Source organism: Podarcis muralis, chromosome 10 (assembly GCF_964188315.1).
Source record: "Podarcis muralis chromosome 10, rPodMur119.hap1.1, whole genome shotgun sequence".
Lineage (NCBI taxonomy): Eukaryota > Metazoa > Chordata > Lepidosauria > Squamata > Lacertidae > Podarcis > Podarcis muralis.
Window position 1 is genome coordinate 48,024,465 of NC_135664.1, and position 26,171 is coordinate 48,050,635.

At 43.9% G+C, this 26,171-nt stretch overlaps 3 protein-coding genes across 6 annotated transcripts in view; 1 reads left to right on the top strand and 2 right to left on the bottom strand.

The window, feature by feature from the left end:
* Positions 1–122: 122 nt before the first annotated feature.
* Positions 123–6,455, bottom strand: POLR2F (RNA polymerase II, I and III subunit F). The gene is made up of 5 exons (XM_028746804.2): positions 6,341–6,455; positions 4,655–4,724; positions 4,111–4,241; positions 1,517–1,588; positions 123–298 (listed from the first exon to the last, which is right to left on the bottom strand). The coding sequence occupies exons 1-5, from the start codon at positions 6,358–6,360 to the stop codon at positions 208–210; spliced, it is 384 nt and encodes a 127-aa protein (XP_028602637.1). The 5' UTR covers positions 6,361–6,455; the 3' UTR covers positions 123–207.
* A 115-nt stretch (positions 6,456–6,570) lies between these two features.
* On the top strand, positions 6,571–14,709 carry C10H22orf23 (chromosome 10 C22orf23 homolog). 2 transcript variants are annotated; one of them, XM_028747318.2, is made up of 7 exons: positions 6,571–6,690; positions 8,172–8,285; positions 10,377–10,439; positions 11,044–11,229; positions 12,081–12,212; positions 13,838–13,938; positions 14,190–14,709. In XM_028747318.2, the coding sequence occupies exons 1-7, from the start codon at positions 6,666–6,668 to the stop codon at positions 14,310–14,312; spliced, it is 744 nt and encodes a 247-aa protein (XP_028603151.1). In that variant the 5' UTR covers positions 6,571–6,665; the 3' UTR covers positions 14,313–14,709. The 2 variants fall into 2 exon arrangements, with proteins under 2 accessions (XP_028603151.1, XP_028603152.1); XM_028747319.2 differs by having other exon boundaries at positions 6,602–6,679; positions 8,160–8,285.
* A 659-nt stretch (positions 14,710–15,368) lies between these two features.
* MICALL1 (MICAL like 1) overlaps positions 15,369–26,171 on the bottom strand; it is a 32,472-nt gene continuing 21,669 nt past the window's right edge. For 2 of the 3 annotated variants that reach the window (XM_077934976.1, XM_077934974.1), the window contains exons 10-16: positions 25,261–25,395; positions 24,334–24,463; positions 22,573–22,666; positions 21,739–21,812; positions 19,339–19,453; positions 18,786–18,832; positions 15,369–17,205 (exon numbers count right to left, since the gene is read on the bottom strand). In XM_077934976.1, coding sequence (XP_077791102.1) covers positions 17,084–17,205; positions 18,786–18,832; positions 19,339–19,453; positions 21,739–21,812; positions 22,573–22,666; positions 24,334–24,463; positions 25,261–25,395 — 717 coding nt within the window. In that variant the 3' untranslated portion in view covers positions 15,369–17,083. The remainder of the gene's footprint in view (positions 17,206–18,785; positions 18,833–19,338; positions 19,454–21,738; positions 21,813–22,572; positions 22,667–24,333; positions 24,464–25,260; positions 25,396–26,171) is intronic. The other variant, XM_077934975.1, reaches the window with a different exon arrangement.

The window sequence follows — 26,171 nt, forward strand, 5'->3', positions numbered from 1 at the left end:
ATGCTAGTAACCTCGAAAACACTATCCAACCATCTCGTCCTCTGTCACCCCCTTCTCCTTGTGCCCTCCATCTTTCCCAGCATCAGTGTCTTCTGTGAGAGGGACGAGTAAGCAACAAAACATTTATAGTGGGGTTTTAGTATTTATTTACACAAAAATAAAAACATCTGCAGTCAAATTGAAGTCAGAGCACAGAAGGGTAGCTGATCAGTCTGTGATAATTAGCTCATCCACACCCCAATCTTCATAGCTTCCATCTGGCAGATACCGGCGGATTATTATGGGAATCTTCCGGGCTCTGCAGGGAGGAAAGAAAAGTATATAGAAGAAGGCACTTTGGCCACATCATGGAGTTTCGCATCCAAGGGCACTTTGGTGGGGTAAGATCACACAAAATGTTTACAAAAATTTATGACGTTAAGTGAGGAGTTCCCCCATAGCTCAGCAGGAAATGGTCTGATTTAGTAATACTGAATCCCAATCAATGGATCATCCCCGCCCCGCCCCCCAGGAGGTGGAGAAACAATTGAATAAAGATCCTGCTGGGATGACACAAATATCTGCCACATGTTGATCTATCTATAACACATCTGTCTAGCAAAGTCTAAAGAGCTCACACACCTCATCAACCACTGAAACGGTCCCACCTTTGAGTGGAATACAATAGCTGTGAACAAGCATTTGGAAAAGTGAACATTTCAGGACTGAAAGGAAAGAAACTCAAATCCAGATTAATCTAAGTACGACTTTTTAGGTCAACAATGTAATTAGCCAGCTTGGAATTTGTCCAGGACATCAGGCTTATAATCTTGCAGCACATGAACAGTAAAAAAAACCCCACATGAAAATCTTTAAAAATCACAAGAATTCATTACATAGCCGTGTCCAGAATGGCGTAACTGATGCCCCTCATCATGACTCCTTCCACACAGCTTAAACATGCAGTAAAACAAGCTTACAACAAAACAAGCTTGCATACTTTTAATGTTTGGACTATTCAAACTTGTTTCCACGAAGTTATACAGACCCAGATGTACAGATGCTAAATTATATGGAAAACAAGAGCCAAATCTCTAGACTCTTATGGAGAAAGCCGAGCTATAAATGAAATATATAAAAGTCTAGCACAGATGCGAGGAAAGGTTGATTGATTTGTCATACTTTTTCTCATCACTTCTGTAATATGTGAAGCTGAAGTTATGAATCTCACTTGCATTATAGCAGGAGTGCAAGTCGCTGGCACTTCTTTCACAGCTCCTACATAATTTATGAAGTGGCACTATGGTTTTCAAGCTAATGAAGGTTCTACCGCACTTTTAATAAGAAAATGAATTTTCCATTTAAACTCCATATCAATACCAGCCTTGTCTGTAATCTACGTGTGAATGAAATGACAGCAAATATTAAGAGATGGGATGAAGCCCTCTTCTTCGCATTGCTTTATATCAACTTTCCTCTTTCAGGCCCAAGCATTCTACAACAAATCATGCACAAGTGGTTAAAATCTCCAACTTACTTGAGTTCCTTCATTGCAATCAGTAACGGGTCCGTCTCTCCTTCTAGCTCTACCATCACTGGGGCACACATGCTGGGAGGAGGGAAAACAATTCCAAAATCATTACAGCAATAGAGATATACTGTGTGGCAGTAGCAGCTCTAGTCTCAGTTCAGAGTGGGCAGTGAATTCCATGTTGCATCATATTTTTTATTTAACCTGTGTTTTTATCCTTCTACTGTTAGCTTTTTGACCTAGTTTCATGATTTCTGCTTGCTGCTATTTTAACTGAGGTCACTTAATACCACTTGCTTTATTTGTTTGAGATGTTTTGATTGTGTTTTAAAAATTTTCTATTGTAGTTTTTAAATTGAAAGCCACCTTAGGGGCCCTTTTGCGGGCAAAAAGGCAGAATAGAAATATCTGAAATAAATAAAGCAAACAGAGAGTATAATTGTCAGACACGCACATTATTCTGACAGGCGCCAGCAAACATGTCTCAGCTGGCTTATCAAAGCAACTGCGCTATGTGGGACTCCTATTAACTTTAGGGAGAAAAGCAGTCCAGGGATCTTTTGTATCTACAAACTACATTTTATTTTTGCCCTTTCAATGTTGTGGAAAGATACTGTTAGGCTCATCTCAGGAGTACTGTATTGCATTACACTGATTCCATGTGCTTCCCTGAAGCCCTAAACAGAATATATTGCCAAACACTGGACATCACTCCACTTTCAGTGACCAGTTAATCCTGAGCAGAAAAGGGCTGTTTTTCACTTCCAGATTTTACAGAATGCCAAGCAGGGAAAATCTCCATCTTCTGCAAGACATCAGGTATCTTAAGTAACAACAAACACAGATGGAGCAAGGTACTTTCAGTACCTCACCCTAAAGCTTCCCTTTCTCTTTGCCCAGTAGACTGGAGTAGATGTAGTAATTTTGGTGCCTAGATAGATATCCCACCTCCTGCCCTTCATATCTTCCCTTGTGTGAACAGTGAAGTTATTATATGCTAATATAAGTAGCATCAATGTATTAGAAAAAAATTGTTTTACCAGGAAACTAAGAGACTTGGACCACACATCATTTATTTAGAGCATACAAAATGCATCCCCAAACTTGGCCCTCCAGATGTTTTGGGACTACAACTCTCATCATCCCTAGCTAACAGGACCAGTGGTCAGGGATGATGGGAATTGTAGTCCCAAAACATCTGGAGGGCCGAGTTTAGGGATGCCTGGTCTAGACAATACACTAAGGTGTATTCTCAAGACAGTTTTTATTTTAACAATCATGGATGCAAATTAGCTTTCTAAAAATTCTGGTTTGCACATGAATAAGATTGCCTGGAAATACTGGTATTTTCATGAAATAACCTGCATATTATTATCACCAAAACATGCACTAAGTCAATACTGCATTCACATCTAATATTACACCTGGATGAGAAGTTGAAGAAACATTCTCAGCAAAATAACTATGCATGCTACACTGATCTAGCTCCTAGAAGTTTCTACAGGCCTCGATTCTGTATTCATGGCATATTAAGTTATGCAGCAACAGGTATTAACTGAGATACAGCATGGGAACCTCTTTAAGAAGAAGAAAACACTTTTCTTCTTGACTAAGCTTACTTATCAATGTAAAGAAGATTGTGCATCATATACATTCACTGAAAAATAAAATATATTTGCTAACTACAACAATATAAAATATGAAGAAAAAAATGAAATATTATGTACCATTTTGTTATATAATTAGTATGTAAGCTGATAAGCTTGTTTTTCCCTTTCATTTCCACTACTACTTTAAGTATAAACATTTTTTTTAATTGAGTTGATGCTTAAATTATTTTAAGTTTTAACCTTTTCAGGTTTTGTGTTGTTTATAATGCATTTATGGTTTGCATGTTTGTGGACCCATAATAAAAAATACCAAAAAATTATCTCTTAGATAATTTAAAGCACATCTCCATAACAGCACTCTAGAAAAATGAGATACTGTACCTACATTTTATGACAATATAAGGGACTGGAATTATATGAAAACCTAGAACCAGAGTAAAAGGTGCAATTTCACATGCTCATATAAAAAGCTTTCAGTGGGTGAGATTAGGTGGCAGATTATATGCAACCTGTTTTTTGTCACCCCTTATTGCACAGCTTACTTCTTTTGGCAATCCACTGATGCGTAGTTGACACACACTTGGCCCCTCAAGACCAGGGTTTTGTGTGGGTGTATTTTGCAACATGTCACTGACACTATAACAGTGTGTTACTGGCCCATCCTCACATCATTCCACTTCATTAGTTGTTCTGAAATGCTTCCCAAATGTTATTTTATTATTGATTTATGGAGGGGAACAGTTGCACAATGGGGCAACAGAAGGGGGCAGAAAATTATAGAAAAAGCCTAAAACCTTGTGGGATTTGGCTAAAGCACCTAACTTGCTTTATAGCACAGGGATATTGTCCTTGGTTGGAACGCCAAATCTTCTGAGGGGAGAGGATTGAGATAAGAACTAGGTGTAGTTCTAAACAGTAGTAACACATGAAATAAGTTCTACCAATCTTCATTGACTAATATCCATATTCCTGGACCAAAATCATACTTACGCTATCTGGAGGGCACGTGTACCAAGAACTCTGGCACGCTCATATTTGGTCATATAAGGAGTGGTGATTCGCTTCTGGTTTGCCTGCTGGCGTTCTCCAGAGGGGAGGATTTCTACATTTTCCTGACCCTCCTGTAACACAAATATAAGGAATTATAGCCATATTCACAGAGTTATATGTGTATTAGCTGTTAGAGCCACTTGAGATCAAATTCAAATCTACAAAGAAGATTTCAATAAAATATATTAAAATAAAGGTCTGAAAGAGGAAAACCATTAGAGAGAAGTATTTATTTGATTAACACAGAAGGCTAAGTTTTACCATTTCAAAAAAAGGTAAGGCTATGAGATATGTTCACCTTAATAGATCAGAACTTATTCCCTAATATTTTTCTATAGTTCTTATCACATGAGTTTTGGCGGAGTTGTTGTTGTTGGGCATAGGAACCATTCAGGTACAGGTTACAGACACAGATACAAGAACTGCAGGTAAATGTTGGGATGTTTACATAGGCTATAGGACATCATATACTGAAGTCACTTACCTCCTCAGCATTTTCCAGATCATCCAGTCCTTCATCTTCCTCCACATCATCAAAATCATCTCCATCAAAACTGGAGGAAGAAATGTATCAAAGGCTTATATAAAATTTCAGAGCTCAAATCTTACTACATCACTGTCTTCAAATACTCTCTTGCTTGTTTTCATAATAGCCACTAAATACTCAAATAACTTTTTTGTGGAATTGGCTAGTTACTGTATCTTGCTTAAACTTCACTAACAGCAAGATTCCCTTTGCAAAATCATCAACAAAATATGTTCAACTCATCTCCTTTGCCAAGGCTTCCAAGACTGGAGAACTGAAACCTGCCATCACAGCTCTCATACATCTTCCAAGAATCTCCAAATCCCAGCATGAATCTTTTGCATATCGCAGAAGACTTGGGGAAAGATTGCAGTAGTGGCTAGTCAAAGTTTGTGGGCCACTGGTCCTGCTTCAAGGCCTAATGTGACTCACTGGATTCCTTCCAACTTTTCTAAGACACTTTGGACCAGTTCAAAATACTATACATAATGTGAGGTGAGAAACTTATGAGCATGGCTGCCATGACATGAGATATATAGCATGTACCTCCATGTAAACAATGCACCTTATTCTCACAATCCTTTCCATTGCATTGAGTGGAAGGTTTGGAAGAAATGTGCTAATAGTCATATTAATTTCTGAGAGTTTGAACTGACTGCTTAGCTTATGTTTCAGCTTGGCAACTAGTTTAAAGAACGACCACAGACAAATCACAGCCTTTCAGTTTTTTTCACCTGAATACAGTATAAGAAAAAGGGAAAGAAAAGAACCCAACCACCACCTACCAAAATCTGGGTTTGAGCACAAGACTGCTCTCCCCTCCATGGACATAGCCAAAGGGGGCAGAGAGGGAAGCTGCCCCCCTCCCCAGATAAAGTACAGTGGTACCTCGGGTTAAGAACTTAATTCGTTATGGAGGTCCGTTCTTAACCTGAGGTCTCACTTTAGCCAATGGGGCCTCCCACTGCTGCCATGCCACCAGGTGATTTCTGTTCTCATCCTGAAGCAAAGTTCTTAACCCGAGGTACTATTTCTGGGTTAGTGGAGTCTGTAACCTGAAGCGTCTGTAACCTGAGGTACCACTGTAAAATAATAGAAATACTTAACCAATTGACCAATCACATCGCTTCTGCCCTCTCCCCTAACAAAAGTCCTGCTCCCCCCCCCAAAAAAAAATCCCATGCTCCCCTCCTGTAGTTCTACAAAACTGGTATTCAAAGCCAGTACTGCTGACACCTTAGGCAGCAGGGCATAGCCACTGTGGACAATAGTCACTGGCAGCCTTATCCTCCATGAATTTGGTCGGTCCTCTTTTAAAATCATCGAACCTTTGTGGCCATCACCACCACAAAACTGTTGGTCAGCCACGAAGCTCACTGGTTGAGTTTTGGCCAGTCCCTATCTCTCCACCTAACCTACCTCACAGGGTTGTTGTGTGGATGGAATGTGGATAGGAATAACCAGGTAGGCTGCCCTGAGTTCCTTGGAAGGAGGACGTAATAAGAATAATGTCAATAATGGCGTTTAATATTTGGGAATCCGGCGGCACAGCACAAAATAAGCGCCCTGCGTAAATACCACCGCTGCTGCCTACAGAAACCCCAGCGACCGACCCACCCCTTTCCCCTCACGAGGGTCCCTTACTTATCCTCGTTGTCAGACATGCTTAGGCTTTTCCGGGTTCGGCGCGACCTCTCGCGATACCAGAGGCTCCGACGAGAAGCCCAGCACTAGGGAGACCAAGAAACGCCAAACGGCGCCCGGGCCGCCGCACGCAAGCCTCGCAAACGTTCTACCGGCAACGATTTTTTTCTAGGCGCAAGTCGTTCCGGGTCGTGGCTGACGTCACCGGAAGTGGACGCCGGAGGAGGTTGCTATGGCGACGGGAGCCGCCAGCTCGGGCAAGAGGAGGAGGAGGATGTGAGGGATTCGTCTTACCCCTACAAATGAAGGGAACAATTAAGATCCTATGAGGGAACTTTTTTCTTTTAAAGGTAAAAGGGTGGAATTGGGGGCGACCACGGTATATGTAAGGCGGATGGGAAGAAAAGAGGGTAGTCCCTCCGTTGTTTTCGAGGTAACCAGCTGCTCCGTGGCGTCACGTGCGATGCCAAAATGCCCCCTAGAACGAGTCAGGAATAAGAAATGTACGCGGATTATTGCAGCAACATGGACGAGGGGCTGTGTGTTACCTTATGGGATTGCTGCTTTGTATTTTACTGTTTATGAAACGTGTTTTTATCCTGTATTTTTATACCGTGAACTGCCCTGAGACCTACGGATGAAGGGTGGTATACAGATTTAATAAAATAAAATAATAAAGATAATCATTTTTGTCTTTAAATTGGTCTTGTGAGACCACGTCCCAAATTACGACAACTGTAGTTTAGCCATCACTGAGCTGCAGTTCCAGCACCATTAACAAACTACAGTTCCCAGTATTTTTTGCGGGGGGGGGGGAAGCATGTCGACTTTCAATATATGGTGTGTATTCAGCCTCAGCATGAGAAACTCATATGGTCCAATAATACCTGAAATATTTGGTTTCCTAGAATCATAGAGCTGGAGAGACCAAAGAATCAGCTAGTTCAGCCCTCCATCACATGACAGATGACCGTCCAACCCTTGCTTAAAAACTTCCAATGAAAGAGAGTTCACCACCTTCTGAGGGAGTTCATTCCACTGTTGAACAGCTCTTACTATCATAATATTCTTCCTGATGTTTAGTAGGAATCAGCATTCGGAACTCCCATTGTTCTAGGCACATTTTGCGACAGGGAATTTCATTAATGTGAACTGTTTCTGACCTCTGGGCACAGTACTTAATTTCAGATTAAAACTGCCACTGATTTCTGAGTTTTTATGTGTTTTTATTCGTAAGAGAAGCATATAAGAAATTAATCAATATTTAAAATAGCATCTCAAACACAGTTCTAAAAAAAGCACAGAACTGTAACAGCATCAGCTGCTTTTTGTAATTTGCCTCCTGTCCACCCAAACCAAAAGCCATTTGAAAGCCTCATGTCTTTCTAAAGTAAGCCAATGATTTGCAGCTTTTCAGGTCTGAGATCATTATTCAGGATGAGAGCAAATGCTGTAAACAAATCTGCTTCTACCAACTGAGGTTCCCATCCCCTTCAATGATGGAATACAAAGGGTTTTCAAGGTTAAAACCAGCACCATGAATATGGCCTGGAAGCACATTAGCAACCAGTAGCAGTAAATATGCATAGGACTGGCCTGCATATAAGGCAATCAAATCCTGAATTCATTTAAACCATTACCTGTAACTTCTCAAAGAATAATTTTCACTCCCCATCTTTTTTTCAGTAGTACCTGACAGCATGGTGAAAGGGTAAAATTTGTTGATGTTGACCAACGTTTATTTGTAAAACTATATTTGGTGATGGAATATGTCTTAGAGCTGTAGTGCTAACCAATGCAGAAAATGCATTTCCCTACCTTTCTTTTAAAGGTGCTGCAATGGCTGCCCGAGAAAGGACCACACCTGCTGTGGCAAAAGGCTCCGGATTCTGGCATGTTCCCATTGTAACCGAATATAGCCAGGAAACACAGAAACTGTTGAAAGGTAATTAAGGCTGTTAAGCAGATATTAGAACAAGACTGAGCTTTCGTAGACCTTGCCCAGCAACTCTGTACCCTGCTTCATGCACCAGATCATTTGGCCATGCTACCCTGTATAATCTTCTGTGTGAATGCATTCCCACGCACATAGGTACTTGAGATTGTAGATCCACATTTACTATCACAATCTGCAGTCCATCTAGCACTCATCGCCCCTCTTTTGCGGCCTTTCTACACCTTGGGCAACAGCAAGTGCAGATACAGCAAAGTCTCTGCAGTTACATGAACACTGAAAGGTGCTTTCTACCAGGTCAGATCATTGAGTCATCTCAATCAGTATTGTCTGCAAAGATTGTATGCAGGGTGGGAATCTGGGGCTCTCCAGATGTTACTGAACTCCCACCATTCCTGTTTATTGTCAATGCTGGTTGGGCCTGATGGGAATTGGAGCCCAACAGCATCTAGAGGGCCACAGATGCCCCACCACTGCTCTGTGCTGACTGGCAACTGCTCTGCAGGGTTTCAGGCAAGAGTCTTACCCAGACTGCTTGGACAAACAAGGGGCTAACATCATGCATACTACCACCATGCTACAGGTTTTCCTTGAGCCAATAATAATAATAATAATAATAATAATAATAATAATAATAATAAGGTGAGGGGAGAGACTTCATCAGGCAAGTCCTCTTTCCACCTGCCTTGCCCCACCCCCTGGCCCTGGGATTCTTCATAAGGAAACTGTGCCTGGAGGAAGAACTGTGAGGGGAGAAACTCTATCAGGCAAGGCCTCTTTCCACCTGCCTTGCTCCACCCTCCAGTCTCTGCTTCTCATTTTGTATTGTATTATGTTGTGCACTGTGGTTTGCTGTTGTTTTATTGATTACTTATTGTAACTGTTGAGTGGATTTCTGTTTAAATGCTGATATTTAATATTATTCTATATTATTTTAATGAATGTTGAATGTTATTTGATTTGCATATTATATATTGTATTATGCATATTGTCTTATTAATATGATGTTAGCCGCTCTGAGCCTGGCTTTGGCTGGGGAGAGCGGGATACAAATAAAATTTTGAGAGCGGCTTCCAACAAAGATTAAAAATACAATCCACATGGCATGGCCTATCCACATGGCATGAGTTTTATTGTATAAGTGCAAGAAAATGGACTTGCATTTCAGAGTTATCTAGTTTGTGGGCTTCTCACACTTCTGATTTAGCCCTCTTTATCCAAGTCTACACTTAAGAGCACAAGCCAAAGAATATATATTACATCATAATACAAATAATTTTTAATGGTGTTGAAAGTGCAAACCGGGATTATAAAGTAAAGGCCTAGTTTCACAACCAATTTCATAAACGATGACTACAGAAACAAACCTACGTCAAGTCCCTTCTTTGCCTAGCATGTGCCAGGAAGGATTTCCACCCCTTCCACGATGTAGTGGAACCAGCTTTTGGCACACTACCACAAGCTGCCCAAGCTCCCAACGCATGAGGACGAGTGCATGTGTCCCATTTGCCATGCTCTGCAGTTAGCTCCTTATCGGCAAAGATTGGCTTTCTCTCACTGCTGCTGTCCACTGAAGTTTTAATGGAAACAGATTCTAAACTGATCTGCAATTTTGTGTAAAAAAGAAAAGAAAAAAGCTTCTGTATAATGGCCTTTCTGAATAATACTTTTAAAAATGAAATATCCAGTACAAACTCAAAGTGTCTCTTTCCTTTGGATTTCTGTGGTTCAGAAGGTATTTAAAATATTTGTATTATTTTTCAGAAATATGGGGAAAATCAATTATTCCATTTGGGGGTCTCTTGAAAAGTTCAAATAGTCATCACCATTTCACCCAAGAATTCCACTTATTGAGATCAGTGGGAGCTGATGGTGAATCACACATTTGAAGATTTAAGTAGTTATTTTGCTGTATATACTTTAACCCCCCCCCCAAAAAAAACCCACACACGTTACCTAAGATCTTTTAAGAATCTGTAGGACCATTGCTCTTCCTGTTTATGTTAAGACTAATCCTGTGAAGGTGATGATGTCTTAGGAATTTTCAGGCCATGATATTTACAGATAGCTTCTGTTTTTCAGTGATGATGCAAGAATCCAAACTTACCAACTTCCAGCAACGTCATCTCACAAACTGCATAAAGCGTGAGTTATGTCTAATTTCAGCCTTGCCATTACACTTAGCATTGCTGCTGAGTTGTTGGTTGTTACTAGTCCAAATATGGTTTAGTCACATTCATGTTATCCATTTACAAACAAACAAATCATCCCTTTGGAAAGGAAATTAGCATTGACTCAAGCAGTAATACAGAACGTAAGTGGAAATGAGTCATGGATGATTCCCTAACAGATACTAGTTCTATCCAGCTGTCTCTGTAGAGACATAATAAAGGCTGTTTTATTGTTCTGGTCACTGCATATACTGTAAAACTAGATTTGTAAAACTAGATTTGGGTAGTTTTTATTAAAAGCGGAGAATCAAAAGATTCTGAATGTTAAATGTCATCTACCATGCTGCACCATGCATTTGCAGCCAAACCAATTGCCAGAGCCGCTGCTGAGAGGTTGTGAGTAGAGCACTGTGGATCTGCTTGGCTGTGTTAGGCCTTTGGTTCAAATCTGAGCTCTTGAAATGCTTGGTTTTTACCAGGTATACCTTTGAAGCCTCCGGATTACATTCACTTACTTCTATCAGTAAGTCACAAGATCTCCTTCCTTGATCTTCTGCTCTTGGTCTTTCCTTCTTTAGGAGGTGACTCCCTTCCTGATAAATGCAACCCAACATCCAGCAAAGAACCAGAGCTTTCCAAGCCTGTCTCGCCACCAAAGGCTTTTTTGTCCATCAGTCCATATGGAAGACCTCGTCTCCGGCCTGCTGAGATGTGCCGGGCAGGCGATGCATACATCCGGGAGAAATTCAGGCCCCAGGCCACCCGTAAGGAAGCAAACCTTTGCAAATGATAACATTCCCAGGAGGCTAATTTTGAAATGGGAGTTAAGTAACTCTGCCAACATTTTGCATTTATGTAGCGCTTCAAAATGTAAAATTGATTTAGCGCTCTTCACAACAGCCCTGTCAGGCCAGCATTAACAGTCCTTCCATGTGCAATGGGTGGGTGTGTTTGTGCTGAAGCTGATGGATAAGTGACTTGCCTAGGGCCACCAATAAGTTTATGGTTGAGGGCAGGATTTGAACTGGGAAATTCCTGGCTTCCAGCTCCTAGCCACTGCAGTGCAGTAGCTCACAAGTTTTCTTTGCAGTAACGTTTATGAAAGTTCCTGTTTGTGAAAGCTCAGCAGAATTTTTAGACCACACACTGAAATTTTCCAGGTGTTAAATCAGTTTTCACACCTCTCCTCTGAAAAGCTTAATAGAATCTAGTTTCCATTACTAAGGCTACAAGCCTTATGCATGTTTACCTGGGAGCAAGCCCTGTTGAACATAGTGGGACTTACTGCCAAGTAAATATGAATAGGATTGTGTTGCAACCTCTGCCCTCCTCTTACCAGTTTTGGTGCCTGCCATACCTTGGTGTGTTCAGGTTGTTTCACATTACCATTGCTGATTGATTTGTGTCAGAACTTCTACCCCAAATGTTTGTCATTTTCATGATGCATGGCCTCTGCAGCCTACAGTCTGTGGTGCCTGATTTTGAGAAGTCTCCTATGCAGACATCTTTGTAGGAGCTCTGAATATCTAGCACAGAAACTGCCTGAAGAGCTTGCAATAGAAGAAAGCACTTCTCCCACATGTTGTACATCATCTGCTTGCTTTGGCATTTGTAGGAGACCTGGAGAAGGAGAAGGAAAGACTCCAAAACATTTTTGCAACAGGAAAGGACAAAGTTGAAAAAAAGCCGAAGAAAGAGCCAGTCAAGGCAGAAGAGAAGGTCCCAGAACCAGACCGGTTTGAAGAATGTATGTACAATGGATTGCCTTGGTTGAAAGCAGTGATCTGGTGCTCTGTGTATGGTAGGGAGGCTGCTCTCCCATTCTGAAGCATAGGAACTGGTCAGAGGAAAGTAAGAGTTGTATTATTGGGTTCAGGGAGAGCCCTAAGTAAAGAAATCTCCCTTATTGTGTCATTTTCATATAAGGTTACCTCACTCACTAAGTAGGAACTATAGAGTGCAGGAGAAATTCTACCCCATAAGCGTTGCTTTGGTCAGTGGTGCCCTCTGTTCCCCGTGATGGCACTACAGCAGTCTGATACAAGATTAATACATATTTAAGATGGGTATAATGAGTTACAAGGGCTAGATTCACGTCTGAGCACATACAATGCAGACCTGACTCAGTAAAGCTGTCCAAATATACAAGCAGACTAGACAGGCAGCCTAGTTTTCCTAGTTAAATGAACTCCTGCCACAATAGAAACAGCACATGTATTGTGGGCTTGTGTCCTCTGTGTAAAGTGAATTCACACTGCAGACCCCCCATTAGTTTAGGAGCCCCAGAGGTGCATCCCATGTGCATGGGAACACCTTCACAGTGCCAGTGACAGCTGTGGCATCAAAAACCTTGAGATGAGCTCATTCTGAAAAGCATCTGCCAATGGTGCGGGGGAATATTCTCATATTTGATTTGGAAAACATGCTGAGTAGGTGATATACATACATGCAAGTTGGGAAAGCTATGCGTATTTTCCTCTGCATTCAAATATGTTGATTGGTGGTGATCAGGCAAAAGTCATTCATAAACAGGGCTGTACACTGCTCTGATGATTGGTGAGAGGATGGTATAAAATTAAATACTTTTATAAATAAAAATAAAATAAAAAGGAAACAAAATGTTATTTTAAATTTTTAGGACAGTATTTTTACAATATTTGTAATTGTTTACCATTTTTTAAAGTAATTGTTTTATACCATTTTTTAACAGAATTGTATTTTTAATGTATATTAAGGCACCCCAGGGTGGTGTATCAAAACTAGAAGGGCAGAATATAAATGCTCCGCTGAAAGATTCCTGCTGGATCAGCATAAGGGCCATCCAATCTAACATTCTGGCAAGCAACTGCTGGCCTGTACTTGTTGCCCTCCAACCACAGCAAATAGAATTTATATGCTCAGCTCCTCTGAATTTGGAGTTCCTATTTAGTTATTATAGCTCAGCCTTCACCAAGTGAGTAGTCCAAAACATCTGGAGGGCACCACACCCATCTTCCCTGGCCCTTGAGCCATGCTGCCTGGGGTTGATGTATATTGGACGCCAGCAAGTTGATATCCATAAATTTGCTCAGTCCCATTTTAAAGTTACCGAAGGCTCTGACCGCCACTTTTCTATTGCAAGCAAATTTGACAAATTAATTAGGCACTTCCTTTTCATACATGTAAATAAACCAATTCAGTCATCAAGCTTTCTTTCCAAGAGAGCAATGGTCCTTTCCAAGTTTAAAGAGCATACTAAAAATGAATACAATATGTGTAGTAATTAGGAAATTGGATGAGTCAGAGTTCCGGGAGTACTTATGTGTTCCTGCCTTCAGGCTCCCTCATTCCATTGTTTCATTTTCTCCCCCCCCCCCCAAATAAAATGCTCAGTGGTTAATGAAGTTCAAGATCGAAAGAGGTTTCTGGAAGAAATGGAGGCCCTAGGACAAGGCAAATTGTACCGAGGGATCATCCTCACTGAAATATCACAGGTATGTGGCCTCTTCTGGTTTGGACATTCTGTCATGTATAGTACTGAGCATTACTGTTCTAGTCTGATAACTGGCCATAATGTATTTTGAGAAGGTGGGGAGAGAGATTGACCGACAGGTATATGAAAGACATGAAGGTCCTTTAAAAAATGCTACAGGGGTGGGAGTAAATCTCTGATACTCGTTGCATGTGATTTTGTGATGAAAGTGTCTGGAATTCTCACTGCCTCCCCTACCCCTGCTTTTTGCAGAAGGTTCGAGAGATGGAGATCATCGACAAACAGAGGAGTGCAGAACTGAAAGAGGCGATGGCTAAATCCTTCAATATAGGCAACAAACCTGACCCTGAATGCACAAGTCAAGAAGACCAGTAGTCCTTTTCCACTTTTCCACATGATTATTGCACAAGGGTGCCAGAACTAGGCTTTCCACAAGACAGTTTCAGAAATGCCTCTTAGTCCTTAAGTGGCAAATTGAAGAGTTTCAGTGCCCCCAGGGCTTTGTTTTTGCAGGAACTCAAAATATTCTATTTTCATAGTCTTTAACAGCAAGAGGCCTTTTCAAGGGTGTGGTTTAAAAGTTGCCATAGGATTAATGCCTGGCTACAATATAGGGCATGAATGGGCATTTCCTCTTTAAACAGACCAGCAAGGGGTAGAACTTCCACACACCTATCTAGTCTCAATGCGAAGCACAGCAGTATGCAGTTTTCTAGAAGGTTGTGCTTCTGCCTGTTAAAATCACAACAGCCTATTATAGGAAGTGTTTGGGTTATAGGAAGTTAATGCTGCCGTCTCTTACAATCTTGTATACAATTATACCTGACAAATAATGGTGCCTGCTGCTTCAGAGCTAGTAAGAACACTGAGAGGACTTGTTTTTAATTTTATGGCGACCTCAGTGAGAGATTGGGAGCATGTAGGAACATGTCAGGACCAACCTAGATATAACAGAGGACACCCATGTTTGTTTAGTCGCAGGCCTACCCCATTCATGACTAAATCTGGGGCCAAGGAGGGCTGATATCTTATTTGCTTTAACTCACTGTGCTCGGTCACTTGAAACATTTTCTGCCTGTTTAGCTCATGGTTGGTATTGGAACCAGGGAAATGCCTGAAGTGACAAGAGTGGAAAGAGGTAAATTTGGGAGGGAGGAGGCAACCAGCTCCCCTTACCTTTTATTGTAAAAAGAACACCCACTCCAGTTTAGTTGTGGGGCAGAAGTGTGAAAACAGAATACAGCTGCCCCCTCAAGGCTAGTTTACCCCTCATATACTCTTCTCAGATTATTATTTTTTAAAACAAGACTGTATGAAATATATACCTGAGACTTCTCTATTTTATATGCCCTAGGGCTACCTTTATAAGAGAGGGGTCTGTTTTGTTTCTACTGTGATTCAAAACGGAGAAATAAACACCAACACTGTTGCTAAATACAATAGTTTTATTTCATTTGTTTGTTCCCTGCGTGTAAGTGGAGATTGTGGTTAATACAGTGTAATTCTGTCCATCAGGGCTAGGGGAATTTGTGATGGGAGCGTCTCTGGTGGGATTTTGTAACAGTTTCGTTTTAGAGGGGAATGTTGTGCTCTGGGATCAAACCCCAGGGTGGCCTTTCTGTGGAGAGCAGGATTCAGCAGGAGGTTGTCATCCACTTGTGGGGGACTGATAACAAGGCCCCGAACTAGCGCTGGCAACACTGATGAACTCAGATCCCCTTCTGGGACAGCGTAGGCTGAGCGTCATAGCCAGGGACTGGCCAAACATTCCATCATATTTGGATAAGGCAGCACAGCAATTTGCTCTGGGCTGGTAGTCTACTCTGCTAACAAGAACCCAAGACTAACAGCTGACTAACCAACACCTACAATACTATCAGTGTTTAACTCAGACCAAACAAACATCTCAATAAATAGCTCCTCCACTCGGAGGAGAAGGCAGAAAGGAAGGTGGGAAGGCCCCTTCCCTCCCAGCACACACGCAAACACACACACACGCAAACAAATAAAAACAAAGCTGGAAGGGAGAGGTGGAAATTCAAGCTAAGGAAGCAGTATAGAAAGGAGCCCTCTTGCACTCTTAGGAAAGTATATACATGTCAAGCCGAGGGGGGAGCAGCTGGAATCCCTCCCAAATGGGCTAAGGGTGGCACTGGTGAGCAAGGCAAAAAGGGAACCTTGTTGGCATTGAGTACAGCATGAGATCTTACGCCCTCACAGTGGAGGGGAACGTTGGACCTTTTCCCAGCCCACTGTGTCCCTTTGAAGAGCACCATGGATGAAATTTAGCAGCAGCAACCAAGAGGGTGAAAAGGCCCAGTGAGTGTCCGATTCAGACCTTACCAAGTACATGAAAATCCAACCCCCTTAAGCTTTCCTCCCTGCATTGCTAAAAACGGTTTCCAAGAGATTCGGCATTCGCAGCACATTGGCAGCAGGAGAGAAATAGGCCACTGGTTAGGCTCTTGGCTGTTTCTATCCGCTCTTATGGCATGGAAGTGTTTCCCGTGATGCTCAGTTTTAACAGTTTTAAGCCAAAACAAAAAAATTAACCATGCTCCAAAAGCCCAAAACCTTTCCAAATGACCCAAGTGGGATTTCTGACTAGCAGGCTAATGAGAAAAGGGATTTGGAGCAGGGGAGAGGAGTCCCCGTCCCTGGACTACTATGGAAAGTCTCCTCCTCCCCGAAGGAGAGGGGTACGAGGCACATGTGACTATCACAGTTGAGAGACGGGAGGGGGACAATTAGTGCAAGTTTCCCACAGACACCCAAATTCTGCACTGCTCAGAACCAGTAAGAAGAAGTACACACGTACAACCGAGGAAGCCTAAAGCTATTTCACTTTCCCACCCCTACCCAGAAGCCGAAGAGACAAGTAGCTTCCTCCTCCAGTCTGTCCCTCCAACAATTTCAGTGCTGACTAGGCTTGCCCCACCTCTCTCCCCTTTTACTAGGCAAAGGAGCTTCTGTTGATGGAAGCTGACGGAACTTCGCCAAGGGAAGCCAGCTTTGGTGTATGGCGAGGCACAGCATTGGTGGTGGCGGGAGGGCAGGGAAGGGGCAGGAGGCAGAAGCCCCATTTGCCAGGTGGCCGGCCAAACAGGACCGGTTTTGTCCCTCCCCGCTTCTGGCTGCCTCCTGCTTTAGCTTTTCTCCTTGGGCGACTTGCTCTTTGACTCATGTTTGTTCCCAAGCAGTTTCAACACTTTCATGGGCTTGAATTTCCCTCTCTTCTTGCTCTCGGCTTCGGTCTCCTTATGAAATTCTGGAGAAAGGAGGGAGGGGGAGAGAGAAAGTACAGTGATCACTTTCTGTGGAATGCACCTGGGGTTGGGCAAGAGAGGAAGGTAAGAAACTGTTTTCAGCTGAGTCAGACAGGAGCTCAGCAACTGGCAGCAGCTCTCCAGGGTTTCAGACAGGAGACGCCAACACTATTTGGAGACGCCAGGGACATGGGCTAAAGCCCTCCCATATATACCAGGATCTCCATGCAACAAGTCTACACAAAGCATACCCTGGCAAATGCTTGTAACATCATGGACGCTACAGTTCTATACTAAAATTAGATTCAGTAACCAGAAAATCCAAATGCCTCAAGGGATTACATTAGCTAAATTAGCATAAATCTGTTTATTTGCATGCTTCAGACAACAGGCCATTTGTCAAGTCAGGGCAAGCATTGTTTACAGAATCTGGAATTATTATTCTGCAAGGGATTGAGAAAGGAGGATCATCACCTGTGGAAAAATGCAAAAAGGGAGGAATAGCAACCACTAAATAGATTTGTGACCCTTGCTGTTTGCCAAAACAAATATGCACCTAAAGGGTGTGTTAGAATTAGATGACTGTATTAGATACAGTCTCAAGCTGGAATTATGCCTGGGTGTTCAGGATTGATCCCAAAGCTACGTATATCCTGCCATTCTGCAGGAGTCCAGAAAAAACCCATTATGTTTTCTTAGTCACTGAATTTAGTTTCCTGATTAAAAGAAAAAAGAAACCAGGAGGGCAGAAAAAGGTTTCTAGCCTTTTTGGATGTGAAGAAAATGCTTGAAAATGCAGAGTTAAAATCTCAGAAGCCATAAGGGAGACTGAATCTCCTATGTTTGGGGGCAGGGCTTTCAGTGCCTTGCATAGTTTCTTGCCCTGCCTTGTGGCTAGCAAAACCAGACTAAATTAGCAAATTAGCAAAAACAAGCATGCATCCATGAAAGAATTTCCATGGCTTTCCTTCTTCCTCTAAAATAGTTGCTTCATAAGGGAAAGGAAAGCTTAGATTCCCTTTGCCCCCCAGGCAACTATTAAGAGGAAGGATTCAGATTTAGGTGCAATGTCTCAGAGCTTCCTCCTTCTGTATTGCAACTGCTTTCGAGATGAAGAACAAGACCTGGGCTATAAGGATTATGTGCTGTCCTGTGCTGGGAGCGATATTCCTCAACAACCGAGGGAACGTGCATGCACCACCCATGGCCAAAGGCAGTTTGGCGAGAAAGCTGAGGAGCATTTGACATCCTTTCCATCCCAAATTTCCCCCACCTCGGCTTCCTGCCCTACTGCATCTGCAAGCAGAAGGCTACTTTCCTGAGTGATCAGCAGGATTACAAAAAATAAGAAAAATTATGCAAATTTACTTAATTTTGCATTTAAGTCATACAATTCAACTTTCCTTGGAGCAGAATTCAAATTGCTTGGGTGCATACTTTTAGTGTGTTCAGTATGGAAAGGACACATAAGCACACTGTGTCCTGGTTAACAGTCGTTTTAACTATCTAAATGAAAGGTGAATTAGAAATATTTTAATAAAGAATATTCAGGAACCAATGCCTTAACCTGGACCTCTCTTACCTTTCTTTTTAATCATGGCTTCCAGCATTTTGTCCTCTTCTTCTTCCCTGGTAAAACAAGGGGAAGGAATAGTAAGATTCGGCCTTTGCCAGAACAGTTGAAGTGAAGCTTCTAAAAAGATGTCATTATGCCATAGAAAAACAAGAAGCTGCTCTTCTCCCGATTCTGCCCAGCCAATAGTTTCTATGCTGGGGGATAGGACCCTATGACCCTCCCCTAGAAGCTGCTGGGCTCCAACTCCCATCAGTCCCAGCCATCATGGCCAATGGTCAGGGATGATGGGAGCTGTAGTCCAGAAACAACTGACAGGCCACAGGTTCACCATCCTTGGCCCAAGTAGGAAAGCCATTTTTTCAGATCCCAAATGCACCACATCTTTGGGCAAGCTCCTAGCACCAGCTCCCTTGGACAAAGCTCTTGTGTCTTGTCCAGGGAAGATGTTCACTATAAAAATGGCATTTGGGGCCATGCAATTACAGCCAGCTTTACAGTCACCCCAGCCCTGTTATTTAGAAGTAGGCAGGCCATTTCCAACCACTCCCCCTTCTGCTACCTTTGCCGGTCCTCGTCCAAGCAATTGACAATGGCGTTCCGCTGCTCAATAATGGTCACCAGTTCTTGCATCAGCACCTTCTCCCTCACACGGTCCTCATCTGTCCAGTCTTTCTCTGTCCGCCAAGAAAGAGAGAGGTGAGTAGGCGGTTATTTATTTACTAGGTGTTTGTACTTATAAGCCCACCTTCCTTGAAACCGTCCCGCAGCGGATGACAAAAAAATGTGACAATTAAACAAGTACAGTTTACGTCAAAATCATAAAATGAAAGCACAAGAACACCCAACAGCAAAACATCAGCACAGAATAGCAGCGAGGAGCAATGCAGGAGTTATGTGATGGAACTTCCTATGGTTAGATGGTCACACTTCTGCTCTGCGAAGGATTACATGACAAGTGTGCGCTTGAACCCAGCGTGCTCCTCCTCTTAACATGAACAGTGCTGGAAATATCACAAAGTCTGAGCGAGTTCTGGCTTTCTAGCCTAGCACGTGCCACCCAAAGGATAAAAGGTGGCCCTTATGAAGGGGCGCAACCCGTGGGATTGTGTGGGACAGAGTGTGTCAGTTCCAGATAAAATGGGTGAGAAAATTTGTGTCCTTCAGAAGTTGCTGGACTACAACCCACACTGTCCATGATGGGGTGTTGGCTAGGACAGAGAGGAGTTGTAGCTCAGCAACCTCTGGAGGGACCCAGGTTAGATACTCCTGAGTGGAAGGGGTCTCAGGTAGTAGAGTTAAGGAAAACCTCTGTCTGGGTCCCCAGAGAGCCACTGCCCTTCAGAGTACACAGAACTAGGCTGGGCAAAGCAATATGTAAGGCAGTGACTCAGTACAAGACTGCTCCATGTTCCTTTCTTGCCTGTGAGGCTGAACATCTTCCAAGTTCTCCTCACAAAGGGTCAATTGTGGCTCAAGAAACACTGGGTTTTGCTCACTATGTTCTTCCCCATACCTCTCTACAGATCATCCGTGCCTTGAGCCTGTTTCGAGAGCTCCCCTCTCGTTGGACTTTCATTAACTAACTAGGGCAGGAAATGCCATCGACTGAAGGCTGGCAGTAGGGAAAGAGCCTCTCATTTTATTGAACAGTGCTCTCTGCTGGCAGTCAACGTGCGTTGAGATAATATTCTGCTCTGGGTAGTATTCCGCCTATATATAGGTTCATATCAAAATTCTGAAATCCTTCAATCTCAGCAAGCCTTAGAATAGCTCTGTAAGGTAGGCCGCCATTATTCTGTTCATGCTGCAGATGAGATTGAGGCTGGGAATCTATGGCTTGCCAAACGCCACCTAATGAGCCCATGGCAGAGAGAATGTTCAAACTAGGGAGTTCTCCTCTTAGCTGACACAGTAACAGCAGCTGTCTAAACTAGCAACACTCAGGCCATAGTGGAAGAACAGCTGCTGGGCCCCAGGTTTCCTAGCCTGCCATTCCATCAGCCTGAAGCATACAGAAGAAAGGACCGCTCCATCAGCTCCACTGAGAAGCCGTCTCCAGCAGGCTTTTCTTCTCCTTCAAATGCCATCTTGTCATTGTGTCATACTACAGCAGAGCAAAGGGAAGGGAAGCAGGACCACTTTACTGGCTCTGATGCAAAATCAGCAACTTTTGGCTGTTCCTCTCCTTGAGCAGTTTCCCTTCCAGCTAGTCAAAAGAACTCCATATCTAAGAACTAGTTTCTGAGTTTCGTTTCTTTCCTCCTCCTGCCCAATCCTTTTTCCTTTTGTGTTGTGTCTTTCAAATTTTAAACCTAGGGACAGGGGTGTTTGTGGAATGCCCTCCCTAGTGAGGTGTGTCTGTCTCCTTCATTACTGACTTTCAGGAGAACTCTAAAAACATTCCTGTTTCTCCAGGCATTTGATGGCTGAAAGACACTGCTCTTGGCAACCCTGAGGTCACCGACTGAAATAATGTATTTAGCTGGTTTTTAGAATGCGCTTAACATGCTTGTAACTGTTTTTGACTGTTTTTAGTTGTGATTTATCATGGCTGTTTCTGCAGTCCTAGACTTTTTCGGCAGGAAAGGTAGGATATAAATTGGATGAATGATTTATTGATTGCTATTCAGTCTTTTTTTGGCTGAAGAGTAGGGTAAATAAACAAACAAACGGACATACACAATTTTAAGGATACTGAAGGAACTGTAAGCACCTTATGAAGAAACATACTTAGGCTAACGTTCAAAGTGAGCAGCCTGGAGCACTGGCCATCCCAGCAAAGCCTGAGCACACCAGGGGAACAAGAAACAGCTCACATTGCCTGGCATGGTCTCCTCACGTAGGTCCTGTAACACTGTTCCTTTCAAATGCATCCAAAATCATTTCCAAGTCATTCTCAAATGCTACGGCAAAGATCACTTTTTAAAAAACTGCTCGTATCACACCCTGAGAGACGTACCAGGTTTGTTGAGGAGGCATCGCAGCTCATACTCCACGTCAGCCTGACGCTGCTCCAAGTTCTGCTGCTTAAAGCTAAAAGGAAGGAAAAGAGGAGAGTTACATGCCAGCACAAAGATGTGGGAGCAGCGGGATGGGAATCTTCAGCAAGGCAAATTTTTTATTTTTAACAATATCTGCATACACCGCTTAACTGGAAGTAAAACTTCTAAGTGGTTTTCAAAAGGCATAAAATATACATTAGAATTATTGATAAAAGTTAAAGTTAGTTTTAAAAAACAAAATATATAAATAAAATCAGCTAGGCTAAAATGGCAGATTAAAATGTCTGCCAGTTTTTACATGTTTGGGTAAAGTTTCTGGCAGGTGCTGAAAAGAGTACAGTAAAGGCACCTGCCTGGTGTCAATAGGCAGTGAGTTCCAGAGTTTTGGTGGTGCCCCCCTGCAGAACAAGTGCAGAACTAATATTATGTGGCATCTGTAATAGTGCCAGTTAACTAGCTCATCCTCCTTGCCATTATGGCATTCCCTACCACAGCCAATTCAGCAAAGTCCAGATTCTTTCAGAAGGTTGGAAGATCCACTCCTGGATGGGGAATCTGAGCCTCTCAAGATGTTGCTGGATGACAGTTCCCATCATTGCTGACCACTGGCCATGCTGGCTGGAGATGATGGGAGATGCAGCCCAACAACATATGGCACCCCAAGATATGGCGCCCCCCGAACCTCTGATCTACCTGTTTGGGGTGGCCTTTGGCACTTGGGATTGAGCCTGCAAAGAGCGGCACTTGCCCCCTAGAAAGTGTGTGGCCATTCACCAACCACGTGTACTTACATATAGATGAGTTCAGACTCCCGGCGCACCAGCATGTGCTTCTCGTGGATGAGCTTGAACCAGTCAACCAGCAGGCCATCTTCAGGAATATCTGCTGGTCAAAGGGAGGAGGAAGGGAAAGAGCTCAGAAGGCCACACGGGTACCAAGCTACCTTATTGTCCTGGCCTATCTCGGATAAGGAAGATTCACGTCTGGCAGTTAACTCTTTGTTGGCTAGAGAACCACTTACAGCAGCTTCCATCGTGCTCTGGATACACACACTTCTAGCCTCTATGCAGCTGGCCATAGGTCTGGGCCCTACGGAGAAGTTGAAGCAACAGTAGGGCCCCCTCCTATCCTCCGGCTTATCTGACAGGCGGCATGCCCTCAATCTGAGACCTCCTGCACAGAAGTCGTCACTGCTCTTCCCTTTTCAAGCCCCTCCTGCTCCCAGGAGACAGTGGGACAGAGGAAGGTGGGGAATCTACTGACCTGTCCCTCGCCTGAACCGTCTCTCCTTCTGCCTTGAATTGCCCTGGCTCCTGCCTTGTGGGTGGCATAAAGGTAAAGGTACCCCTGCCCGTACGGGCCAGTCTTGCCAGACTCTAGGGTTGTGCGCCCATCTCACTCTAGAGGCCGAGAGCCAGCGCTGTCCGGAGACACTTCCGGGTCACATGGCCAGCGTGACAAGCTGCATCTGGCGAGCCAGCGCAGCACACGGAAACGCCGTTTACCTTCCCGCTGGTAAGCAGTCCCTATTTATCTACTTGCACCTGGGGGTGCTTTCGAACTGCTAGGTTGGCAGGCGCTGGGACCGAACGACGGGAGCGCACCCCGCCGCGGGGATTCGAACCGCCGACCATGTGATCGACAAGTCCTAGGCGCTGAGGTTTTACCCACAGAGCCACCCGCGTCCTGCCGTGGGTGGCATGGCATCCCATAAATCACTGGTCCCTCTCTGGGGTCACTACCCTGTCCCCCTGCCTCTGCCACACACTCTTCAGAGCCTGACACCAATACTGAATTAGACCATTGGTTCATCTACCTTGGCAGTGGCTCTCCAGGGTTTCAGACCAGGGGACTTTCTCAGCCCTACATAGAAATGCCAGGGACTGAACCCAGATCTTTGCCACGCACAGCATGTGCTCTACCACTGAGACCTTCCCTGAGATCTGCCCACCACAGAGGCAAAGGGATGAGGCAGCTACAGCAGCTCTTACTGTGAGTCCACATTAGCTTTAGGGCACCTGAAACCTAGAAATACTATTTTTGAAGCAGAAACACAACCAGGACACGCACAAAGGCATTTCCTCAATCACCTCCATCTCCGGACACAAATACCAAACATCCTGGAGGGTTGGCTTTTGTTTTTAAACCTAACCCATCTTTTCCAAGTTGCTAACACTTAACCTCTTCCCTCCTTGCCTTTGCTCTGAACACAGAAACCCTTCTGCCTGAAAGTTCCCTAACCAAGTATTACGTGGCATATATTTTAACAAACATGGATAATTCATATACATAGAATTTTTTTTAACATTCACCCCATGAATATACACAGTGGGATAAGCAAAGATGGGCAGGTGGTGCCCAAGCCATGGAAAAGCAAACTTGGCTGCTTTATATCAGGTGCGGGGAAACCTTTGGCCTTCCAGATGTTGCTGAACTACAACTCCCAGCAGCCCCAGCAAGCATGGCCAAAGATGACGCTCATATATCCTGCAACTCTTCCTGCCTTCTGCCTCGCCCTGCGCAGCCTCACAGGCAGCGATCCACCACCCTACCATTATTTTCCATGCTGCGAAGCTTCCTTTCCAGCTCAACCCCTCGATGCTCCAGCTCATCCAGCTGTTGCTCAATGCTGTCCATCTCGCCATAGATGTCCTCCACTGGAACGTACTGGTCTGACTGAACCTGTAAAAAGGCAAGGAACCAAGGATCATGCTTCCTGTTTCTAACAAGGCAGGCGTGGCTTTCTAGAAGATAACTACTGACTCCAGGGTGGGAGGAGGGAGATAAGACTCATGGGGAGTACATTAAAAAAAATATGTATCTGTGAATTAGGGCAAGATGTAGGGCAGAACCTGGCAGGGGTGTCCCACCCATAATCCCTCCTAGCCTCCTTACCTAAAATTATCACTACTGAATGTTTCAGATGGTTTCCTACACAATCATGAGGGACAGAAACTTGTTTTGGCCGACATTCTTAAGGAGACAAATTCTGGAGTCCACAGAGTAAAGCACTGATGAGGAACCTCCAGCCTGCAGGCCTAACTAAACATGCCCTGGCCCCACTTTGGCCTGTGCTGTCATTTCCCCAAGCCTTGCCCCAGCACCTGCCCCACACCTGACCCCAGATAACTGTTCCTCTGCAGGCAAGGCTTGCCTTCAGCACCTTCAAAGCCAGGTTTCAGGCTCAGCATTTAGAATCTGCCCCAGCAGCTTTTGTTATGGTGTTGCTTTCAGAGGAAGCCACAACCACTGCATACAAACGCCTCACACCAGCCCTTAGCTCTCAATCACTCCGCTAGAAAGTATGCAATCCCTCTCCACAGGGGTGGTATTCAATTAAGTTTTACTCAGAGTAGAACCCACTGAAGTTAACAAACACGACTGAGTTAGCTCAGTTAATTTAAATACTCCTTTTGTGAGTGATTTGTGGGAATTTAAGTAGCATGGCAAATGAGGCAGAAGCCCCCAAACCTCATTACCTTCCGTTTAATTAGCGGGAAGCCATGTCCTGGAGCAGGAGGCCTTGCTGGCTTGGGTCCCCTTGGAGTCTTCTTAATGGAGGGGGATGTGACAGGCGACGGCTTCCGGTTGAAGGGATTCTCTTTGCAGGATGACTGGGGACAAACATACCAAGCAGAATATCAAAATATACCACAATGGGATCCTGAACCTACCACTCCACCCTGGCACTTTTGAGGACCATATCTCTGGAGCAGGGACTCAGCTCTGGCACGGGGGGTGGGGGGCATAGTAGCCAGGCCTCTTTTGCAACAGACACAGGCCAGGGACTCTTGTTTTGAGCAAGGGAAATGAGGCAGTGCACACGATAAATCACAAATGCTGGGGACACTCCCGACAGCCATGCTCAGAAACTGAGGACAAGCCAGCCACAGTAAGACTGCCCTGCAGTTCAAGGGATCCTGGTGGAGCAGGGAATTGCATGGTGGAGCAGTGGGTTTTACATTTCCCGGGGTAAAAGATGGAGGGAGGGGGGCTGGCACGAAACCCTGCAGCACTCTGTGGCTTGGGAGTTTCGTGTCAGCCCCCTCCTCTGCAGCTCATGAGCCACAGGCAGCCTTCATTTCAAGCCCTCTGCATGTGATCAGTTTAGGCCTATGTTAATGGGAAGGGGGAGAGAATGGAGCAAAAAGCCAAAACTGATGGAGAGATAAAGCAGGAGTGGGGGAATCAGAAGCCCCCCAATCAGATCTGGCCCTAAGCACCATTAAACACAGCCCTAACAGACTTTTCCTGTGAGAACAGACTTTGTTGTGCATGCCATCTATAAAGCAGCATTGTCAGAGGATCTGAAACTCTGTGCAATACTTCATAACAGCAGCTTCTACCCAGAGTTAATTATTTGTAAGGCTGCAAAATAAGTAGTACATAA

What these genes read in the sequence shown, in the direction of transcription:
- POLR2F (XM_028746804.2), bottom strand. Translation starts at nt 6,360, where the DNA reads ATGTCTGACAACGAGGATAA. An exon ending in ATGTCTGACAACGAGGATAA is followed by an intron (nt 4,725 to 6,340) that starts GTAAGGGACCCT and finishes TTCTTCCTCCAG; the next exon opens with TTTTGATGGAGATGATTTTG. An exon ending in ACACGTGCCCTCCAGATAGC is followed by an intron (nt 1,589 to 4,110) that starts GTAAGTATGATT and finishes CCCTCCTCCCAG; the next exon opens with CATGTGTGCCCCAGTGATGG.
- C10H22orf23 (XM_028747318.2), top strand. Translation starts at nt 6,666, where the DNA reads ATGAGGGAACTTTTTTCTTTTAAAG. An exon ending in AACACAGAAACTGTTGAAAG is followed by an intron (nt 8,286 to 10,376) that starts GTAATTAAGGCT and finishes TCTGTTTTTCAG; the next exon opens with TGATGATGCAAGAATCCAAA. An exon ending in TCCTCACTGAAATATCACAG is followed by an intron (nt 13,939 to 14,189) that starts GTATGTGGCCTC and finishes TGCTTTTTGCAG; the next exon opens with AAGGTTCGAGAGATGGAGAT.